Genomic DNA, 10,068 nt, shown 5'->3' on the forward strand with positions numbered 1-10,068 from the left:
ATGAACTCTCCTCTCTCTCTCTCTCTCTCTCTCTCTATGGAGTTCCCTTATAATTTTCATTATCGTTAGTATGAACTCTCCTCTCTCTCTCTCTCTCTCTCTCTATGGAGTTCCCTTATAATTTTCATTATCGTTAGTAATTTTCATTATAATACTATCGTACATCAACTTCCAATGGCAACCAAAATGAAGTTCCCTTATACAATGAACGAAGGGTGCCGTGTGCCGTAAGCATGAAGAGTAGTTGTCAATAGCAAGATTCTGCAGTTGTCAATAGCAAGATTCTGGATATATTACATCTGCAGACCAACTAGGACATAACCAAGGACAGGTTTCTCCAGATCAATTCAGCAAAAACTTCGATTCAATAATGCTCCTCATCCATCGCTTTCACATTGCCACTGGCAAAAAAAAAAATACACAATCCTCATTTGCTAACAAGCTTCACAATATTGTTCATTCATTAAAACACATTATAGCTTCGAGACGTAAACTCACATGATGAGCCTTTCTTGCATTCATTAAGCATATCTATGTAAAACTGGCATTTGCCAATGTCACTTCCATTTGCTGTGATGCACTGTAAAACAAAGGTGAGTCATAGCACCCTGAGGACGAGTATGGAAACAAGTAGTATACATGATAAAACAAAGTTAACAAATATCATTTATTTCAAGATGGTTTTCAGAACAATGTCACAAAACTGAGGATTCAACAATACTTACATCTTGGAAAGCTTTTGCTTGCTGTGCACAGGAATTTGTCCCAAAACTGGAGACTGGAGAGGCTACTGGTACTGCAGCAGGAACATCCACGGATGAATGTTCGTGCTGAACTACCCGTGGTCCCATTACTGCATCTACTGCTCTGTGTGCCATAGCACTTCCAGTACCAAAAGCCATTCCTGGAACCAGGAAGACATTTTAAAATAGATGATGATTCGTACATATGGACGCAGAGAGACTATTTTTGAAGAAGGTCGTGCTCCCAAAGTTGAAAAAAATGCACCACCTATAAGGAACACAGATGTGTCTCAACCATGCACAACCACTACTCATAGAATGCAAGTAACACTTAATTCATGAATGACTTCTCCTGCAGTAATATCCAGCAGACCTTGCAAATTTGCACGCACAGACGCGACATTCACAACATTTCCCCCTGCCCCCAAAAGGGTGTTCCTTCAAAAAAGAAGCAGAAATAGGCTCTTCGGGGCCAGATGATTATCTTCCACGCTTGTCATTCATAAATACGAGTTAGCTTTACCTTGTATGATAATTGAAGGTACACTGATAGGTAGATGAATAGACGGGAGCGGTTTTAAAAGCAACTTCCACAAAGCCATTCCCTTACATAAGTTACCAATAAAAAAGAATTCCCAACTACTCCTCCTAAAACATTTGAGTTATCTAAGTAAAGACAGATTCCCCAACCAGTTCTCCCTAAATTACCATATATACGATGCCCATGTAACTGCATCCTGCATGTCGCAAAGCATATGCGTATACTACTAGCACATCTCACAAAAATCATCCATATATTATAACTCAAACCATCTAAAGACATGCAGCTAATAGAAGCTGCATGTTTTACGCAAGACAAAGGAACAAAACTAATTCTACAGCTCAATCATTTTAAAGGGAGATACAACGGTGCGACACTCAGAAGGAAGAGAAACAGCACACCTTCAGCAATCGTGCCTGCGACGCCTCCGAGCATTGATCCTCCTCCACTTGGTTGCATTGGAGCAGGTGCGGGAGCATGTTGAGATGCAACTGCACGGACAGTACCGAGCAAAACATATACTTGCTGAGTCCGACAAATGTTGTTCGATCCACGCATTTCAATCAGTAGCCCTATGCTATCCTTTTAAAGCCTCAAATGCAAAAAGATAGCAACACGGAAGAACCTGGGGGACCTGAATGGGCGTGATTCGCAGGAGTTGGTGCCGGCCGAGAGGGCGCAGAAGGACGAGGGGCTGGTCTACCTGTGCAGTGCAATAAGCGTATCATCAAATAGATGATAGAGTAAACAACTCCAGAGGAAACGAAAAAGCTGCAATTAACACAGAAATGAAAAGCTCCATATCAAGGGACACATAAATTCACCAAGAGGGCAGGCAACGCAAGTATTGCAAACCTGAACTTTTACGAGGCATGGTGGCGCGGACGACAGGAGAAGGCCAAGATGAAAAGTGGGAGACGATCGAAGGGTGAGAAACTTTCAAAAAGCCAGAAATTTAAAAGGGCGTCTGGAATTCTAGAAAGTTCGATAGTAGGACGAAATGAGAGAGAGCGTGTTCATCACGAAAAACTCGAGTTTGCGCAAAATATAACTAGGACCATACAAAATTTGGAGGTTTTTATCAACTCGAGTAGTAATGGTTTTCATCGGCCAAAGATGATAAACCTTCTAATTGTGGCTGGTCGGGTGGCCGCGTTCGAGGGGTAGTTTAGTTTATTTTTGGATGCATGCAAATGGGTGATTGGCTATCCACCGCTACTATTTTTGTCCTCTGTTGTTCCTATTTTTATCCCCATTTTTCTCCCCCTTTCTCTCTCTCTCTTGTCTTCTTCTTCTTCTTGCTTTCTACTTGTGTCCCCATTTTTTTCTCCCCCTTTCTCTCTCTCTCTCTCTCTTCTTCTTCTTCTTCTTCTTCTTCTCTCTCTCAGCTTCCAAGGCAGGGCCTCATGAATGATTTGGATCATTCACCTTATTTCCAAGCCAATTTTATTTGAAAATTCGAGAGTAATCATGTATGGACAACATCATGCTAAGTCACGCTGCATCTTCCAGCTCAAGACTGGCAACATGCCAGATTATCTACTTGACAATTCATCGAAGAAGCATACCAAAAAGAGTACTAACTATACAAAGACAAGGGCGACGAAGCATAGCCAAAATTAATAACAAGGGGCTAAAGTGCTAAAAGATTAAAAAACGTTTGCAGACAAAGAAACACAAGGAGGTTAGGTAGGAGAAAGGACTATGCGAACTACTAAGAATGGCTCATGCATGTTGGGGAAAGCAATCAACGTGGTCACTACTCCTTGGAACATGGATTTTGAAATAGTGGATGCATCTAGTACCCTTGCTAAAGTTCATGAATGTGGAAGACATGGATTCCACTCCTCGATCTAATTTGAAAAGTTGTATCTTTTTGCTTGTTAGGTTCTCTATCATGACTTTGAACTCTTGAAACTTGGTTAAAACTTTAGATTTGGTGAGGAGGCAGCATGATTCCTTCCCCAAAGGGTCATAATGCGAGAGAGCGGGCCCTTTCCCACGCATCGAGATTGAAAGCATCAAGAATACTAGCGTCGAGACTATGTCTCATAAATGGGGATAAGCTACTGGCATATTACCTAAATGTCAATAGTTGTAATCATAGTCGAAGGCCGGTAAATTCACTACGATTGGTATGACACGTGGAATTCAAATTCTTGTCATCTTTTGGTGATCCCTTTGATCTTAGAGGAAATTCCTAGCTTACTGTAAAAGCAGATTCTTCTTGCACTACTTGCTTGCATTGCTAGAAGTGTGTGTAGGTAGAGTTGAAAGACTTGGCTGGTGATGAGAAAATAGATGAGAGGGCGGAGGATGCAATTGTGAGACACGAGAGGCAATGCTTCAACTTTATTTGATCTTAGAACCGTGGACTATTTCAGTTGCAGAAAACCGCTTCAAGCTCCCATTCTTTAGATACCGCTAGTCATGCTAAGGCTTCTTTAGATGGTATTGACAAGAACTCGCTCCGCCCCATGGATCTCTCACATATGATCAAAAACATAAGTCCACATATACTAGAGGTTAGCGTCTCGATCATTTACTTTGATGTGACATCTAATCCTATCTACTCTCCCTCCTCCTTCTTGCTCCTTGCTGCCTACGCTCACACACTCTCTGGTCTAAATATCCTTGACATGCAAGGGAGGCATCCTAGGAAGTTTAGAAATTGCACATGGACACCCTGATACCAAACCTCCTCAATATCATGTAGCCTACACCAAGCCTCCTTGTTGCATGAAAATTATGGTGACACCAAGCTCATTTTTTCCAAAGCTAGGGTAGCCAAATCTCGCCTTGTCACCTCAATTTGACCAAAACCGCTTGTCTCAGTCTTGTGGCCCTAATGAAATCCCCTTCTCTTGTGCCCCAAACCCTTGTGATCTTAAGTCTTTGTGTTAACCAAGAGGTAGGAGACGAAGAAAAGAGAGATTGGGAGAGCGTATGAGGGATCCAAATACATTGCATCGAGCAGCAGAGGAGCCATACACCTTCATCATCATCATCTTCTCCACGATACCTGTGGTTGGCCTCTGATGATGGGCGTGAGCTTGCGGGAGCCAGAAGTCAGAATTTTCACTATGCGTGATTGGGACTGCGAACAGCACAAAAGGAAACTATTATTAGACAATATCAACACTAGCTAGACTCATGCAAAAAGGGGGGGAAAACTAAATAATTCTTTTGGTCTACATGTAAAGGCTCTGATAAAAAGATTTTTGCTTTTTTCTACATAGCAATCTTGACTCTTCCACTGCAAGCTTCAGAAATGTCGATGTTGTCAAGTGCTTTGCTTGTTATGACCTACTAGGGGGGACCGGGGTCCAAAATGTCTACATCTCTTGATGGTAGCTTTCTTTTTCCTAATGGAAGGCTTATAGATTGAGGATTTAATAGAGCCAATAGCGTGCAGTTCAACATCGCTCTGGAAAATTGACTGCAAAATTCTGGTTGCCTGGTGTCTAGCTATGTGCAACAAGCTACTTTTGACCCATCTTGAAGCTTTCATGTCTTCACTAGCTTCAACTCCAATAGGTGATGATTTAGATATGAAGCCAGCTCTAATCGAATCTCCTCCATGCACTAGCAAAGGAAGATTGAATTTGGTGTATCCACATTGGACTTCCAATGAAATGTGCACTCTCACAAAGGAATCTTTATGCTATGTTTGTGATGTGTGTGTGTGAGTCATTGCGAGACGAAAGAAACTCTTCTTGACATAATCTTATACAAGCTGAATTCATCATGCTTTCTAGCAATGTGATGCGATTGATATCTAGGCGCTCATACTTGCACTTGAACGATTTTCTTTTGGTAGTAGGTGGCCTTTCACGATCTCATTGACTTCTTTGATTGTGAGCCGTTGGCACACACAAACCATCTTCCACACACTTAAGCATGCTCTCCAACACTTTTTACTTCATCTCTGCACCCTCTTTGGCTTTCCTCTCTACTTGTAATCGGGTCTCTACTTCGGTGATCTTTTACTCCGCTGAGCACAGCCGAGAGTGGAGAATCTCTTGCACCCACCCTCATTCAGCAACATGGGCTTGCAACTCTGCAATTAATGGCAATTCATAATTTTTAAAGGATGATGCCATGTATGTTGAGTGTGGTGGTGTCTCCCCCTCCAAGCTCAAAGCTTCTCCCAATCAATGTGCCAGAGTCTAACTTTGGGGAACTCTTTAACTATGACGTAAACCATCATATTGAATTCAATGTTGATGGTGAAGTAATCCATGCACACGAGTTGATCTTGGTTGCACGTTCTCTTGTTTTCAAAGCACAGTCCTTTGATCTCTGGCGCCAACCCTAACCTCTCACATCAACCACCCTCGAGCCTCCATCTCTTCACCTGACGTACTTGCATAACACTACATCCTCCTTCCTACCACTCTTCATTGATGATTCAAAAGACGGAGAGCCTCGTATCATCTTCACCTAGGAGAAAGCCACGTGCATCGTGTTCAAGGTTCTCTCTGCATTTGCCTTCCACAACATTATTCTCTCTGCATTCGCCTTCCACAACATTAATCTCACAAAGATCGAGAGCTTGCCACATAGGAAATGACCCCTGCCAGTGGTAGATGGCAGCAGCTAGTAGCAGATCCAAATACTTCAACTACCTCTTTTACATAGACTTTAAAGCTTCCATGGGTGATCCCAAGGCACAAAATGCATTAATCATCCTTAAGAGTGACAATTTCATTAACTTTCAAATTCAGCCTTCCCCTCTCATTCATCCACCTCTCCCTTTCGTGACCTTCAAGATCGAAGCAGTTAGCATAGTCTCTGAACAGTTGCTCTGCTTGGCCTGCAAATTGAGGCAGGCAAAGCCCTTGCACATATAATGTGCCATAGGAGGGTGTTGTCAGATGGATTTGACTAGATCAACTTGGGAAAGACAAGAGGATGAGAGTAATTGGGCAGACTTCTCGCAAAACAATGTTGCTAAGGCAACGGCTCACATCCCTTTCCCATGAGTCTCTGGGCTAAGTCTCAATCCTCAAGGCAAAGGGCTCCAATTGTGTTCCTCCACTAAAGCTATTTACAAGTGCGCCTCCCTCATTTGCCGTAGGTTACAGTTTGTGTTGAGCTTGGATTTGGACGCAAGTGTCAAGCACCTCCTTCTACGTTTGCACAAGAAGCTCATGAAGAGAAGCGAGTTCTTGAAGCAATTTACCTTGTGCGATGTTGTTAGTGGTGGAACTCATCATCCAGACACTATCCACCAGCTCTCATAAACAGTTCAGCACAAGCTTACAAAATTGTGCACAGACAGCGATCATAATAGCTTGAGCCATCAAGGTCATGGTTGTGACCAAAAAGAACTTGAGAAGAGCGATTGCGAATTGGCGCCAAGCCAGTAGATCTCAATGCTATAGTATTTTGTGGATTGAGGCTCATCAAGCCCTGCAAGCAACTGTAAGAAAAAGTAAATTGCACTGTATAAGCATCAAAAAGCACAATTCTAGACCTTTGGAAGGAGCATTTTTCGGAAACTCTCTAGTCATAAGATCAATCCAAGATCAAGGGTTGATAATGGTACACTGGCTCAAGGAGTGGCTCAAGGAGAGCTCGAAAAACCCAAACTTCCCCCTAGGCTACCTCCTGTAATGAAATAAGTTACAAGTTTAGAATGCACAAAGTCAAGGAGCTTTAAAAGAAGTTGAAGGCACAAATTTAGGAGATGATTAGTTTAAAGGTGCAAATTGACACAACGAATGTGTAAAAGAACCTAGTGAGGACATCAAGTTGAAGCTTGAACACTTGATGTTCAACATCGAGTTCAAGCTAGTACTTGATGTTCAACATCAAGTCCAATCTTTAACTCCATGTTGGACATCAAGTTAGAGCTTAAATTTGATGTTTGACATCAAGTTGAAGCTTTCAATTCAATGTCAAACATCAAGTATAAGCTTGCACTTGATGTCTGACATCGAGTTTAAGCTTCAAATTGATGTTGGATATTGACATGATGGTCAAAATCAATTAAAGCTTGAATCCAATGTCAAACATGAAGTTCAAGCTTCAACTTGATGTCAAACATCAAGTTTAAGCTTCAACTCAATGTCCAACATTGAGTTGAGCTTGAACTCGATGTCAAAGCTCTAACTCAATGTTCGACATCAAGTTGAATCTTAAACTTGATGTTGACATCAAGTTTCACAAAATCAAAGTAGACTTTTACTTGTTGGGCACACTCATGATCATGTGGGCCAAATTTTTATTGCAAAGAAGCTTCCTTGACATGATGATTTTACATTTCTAGCAATGATATGGATGTAGTATATCTTTTCAACAAATCAGGTTTCTACGAGCAAAGAGTGGCTTCCATCTAAGGGTTATATTTTCTTAGATTTTTACTAAAATCCATCATGAAAGTATCCAACCTAGCTTCACTTGTATAGTTGAAGGAGGTTAAAGACGCTCAAAAGTCAAGCAAGGAAACTAGTTACAAAAAGTGAATCGAAGAAAGAAAGAGGTTGCTAGAGAAGGCTAAAAGATATTCTAGACAACAAGATGTGTTATGGTGGGAGGAATTCTTTTATGGCAAAGAGAAAATTCTTGGTAAACTAAATGGGATTCGGTTAATCCTTTTGTTTGTCTACTAATAACAAGTCAAATACAATATCTTTTGAAATAGATATTCTAGTAGAAATTGATAGCCCCTTGTATGCCTCAGCAAGGGAAATGTATCTTAAAGCTAGAAGGTCAAAATCAAGAGCTAAACAACTTAAATAGAGCTCCACAATAGATTAACGAGGGTACCTGTATAGCTACATTTGTATAAAATGATAATCTTGGAAATCCATTTTGGATTGGTAATGTCATTGTATTGCAAAGAAAGAAAATAGAGACAATCTATTATCTATCATAGTACATCAATGTACTATGATCAAGGCAAAGGAGCCAAAATACACGTAGTCCTAGGACACATAGTCTTGAAGTGGACATACTTGTCTATGGCTTAACACTTACAAAGAGAAGACATCTCAAAAAGTTGGCCATAAATATTGTCAAGGAAAAAAATCTATGCTTGCAAGAGAGAGAGGATTAAAAAGCAGCTAAGAATGTATCACCAGAAGTCAAACACAAAGTTTTGAGATCCATAGTGTTCATCTTGAAGGAGGCAATGTTATTGTTGATAGTGGAGAGGAAGATGCTTCTTCCACTAGGAATGAAACCAATGTAAGTAATGATTAGTGATGCTCTAGAAACTGATGAAGAGTAGTCAATTTTGAAAGTGTACTAGAAGACATAATGTTGTTACCTATTAGTGATCACTTTTCAATGGGTTGTCTGATTTTAAAAGAATAGTCTAAGGCCTTTACTTCCAAGAGTTGCACAATCTCCTTTCCATTTGAGATTCATCATTATGTTGAATTTATTTTCTTCTAAAAATCATATCATTTTTTAGAAAAAATAGTATATTTCTATTTTAAGACGTATTGAAAAAGGGCCCCCCTTTTTTCTCATAAGGAGGTAATGTTACCCAAACAATTTGCAATGGTGTTTGTGTCTTGTATGAAGGAAATGCTAATAGATAAGCTATCAAAAGAGGAGTATAGAATGGATGTATCTCTTTTCAATAGTGTGAGTAGAAGTATCACTTCTCGTGTATTAAGTCCTTTAAGTCTTTTATAATGTACTCTTTCAAATATACCAATGAGGGGTTTGATTTATAGTTTTTTATTGAATGAATGTTGAGGAAAGAAGAAGACAAACAACAATCAGTGTGATGTGATATCTTTTGGCGTGAAAAGCAATAGAAAAGTAGGTAGATGAGGTTAGTTTACAAAGGTGGCAACCTTTTTTAAATTTCATATATATTTCCTTATTTCTAAGGTTCCATATCACACTCTCCCTAATGAAGGAAGTTTTTGTGGATGGGAAAGATATTTTCCATTGCACCAATCCATGGGGACTTAAGTTTCCCCTATGCTAGTCTTTTAGAGCTAAAGCATTGGAATTAGAAGGTTTCTCTAATGAGGACATGGTGTCTAGAGTGGTAGGCAAAGACACTCGCCAATTTTGGAGTCCCCAGAAAAAGAACAATCAATACAACCAAGAAGGAGAGTTGAATGGAAGTGATTTGAAAGAAACCTTGCCATCCTCTGGCCACTCCTCCATCCTCGGCTCCCCCTCCCCCCCTCCCTAATGAAGGAAGTTTTTGTGGATGGGAAAGACATTTTCCATTGCACCAGTCCATGGGGACTCAAGTTTCCCCTATGCTAGTCTTTTAGAGCTAAAGCATTGGAATTAGAAGGTTTCTCTAATGAGGACATGGTGTCTAGAGTGGCAAGCAAAGACACTCGCCAATTTTGCACACGTTATTGACAATGGAACACCTTATTGAGTATACAACTAATGAAGGCTACTAAGTGGTATGCATCTAATACCTCTGCATTATAATACAAAATTCCTTTGTAATTCAAGTTACAAGCTATTGAAAATGGAACTTACATTAAAGATCTTGACTCAACGATGGCTTACAAATGGAATTTGTCCTAAGGAGCTTGAATTTCCATACAAAATATAACACCATAAAGAAACAAAAGGCTCAAAGAAAGTGAGTAGATGTAAAATGGCATTGCCAAGACACAAAAGGCTGAGAAGTTGAACATATGTAAAATAACATCTTTCACATAGTAATTGAATAGAAAAAATGCACAAAAAAAGAGACTCAAAAGAAAGAGAAGGGCACCTTGCAAGAATTCATAACAAACCTGCTAGTCCACAAATGAGGTTGAGCATGAAAACACACCCAATGAAAGGGAT

The 10,068-nt window shown here is 40.2% G+C and overlaps 1 protein-coding gene across 2 annotated transcripts; it reads right to left on the reverse strand.

The window, feature by feature from the left end:
• Window positions 1–266: 266 nt before the first annotated feature.
• Window positions 267–2,308, reverse strand: LOC147893167 (uncharacterized). Of its 2 annotated transcripts, none has more exons than XM_087387452.1 (6): window positions 2,140–2,308; window positions 1,919–1,987; window positions 1,686–1,775; window positions 726–904; window positions 499–580; window positions 267–401 (listed from the first exon to the last, which is right to left on the reverse strand). In XM_087387452.1, the coding sequence occupies exons 1-6, from the start codon at window positions 2,156–2,158 to the stop codon at window positions 391–393; spliced, it is 450 nt and encodes a 149-aa protein (XP_087243578.1). In that variant the 5' UTR covers window positions 2,159–2,308; the 3' UTR covers window positions 267–390. The 2 variants fall into 2 exon arrangements, with proteins under 2 accessions (XP_087243578.1, XP_087243577.1); XM_087387451.1 differs by having other exon boundaries at window positions 1,910–1,987.
• Window positions 2,309–10,068: the final 7,760 nt, after the last annotated feature.

The sequence above is a fragment of the Dipteris shenzhenensis genome, chromosome 16 (genome assembly GCF_047967505.1).
Source record: "Dipteris shenzhenensis isolate YYH24624 ecotype China chromosome 16, Dip_SZ_1.0, whole genome shotgun sequence".
Classification (NCBI taxonomy): Eukaryota; Viridiplantae; Streptophyta; class Polypodiopsida; order Gleicheniales; family Dipteridaceae; genus Dipteris; species Dipteris shenzhenensis.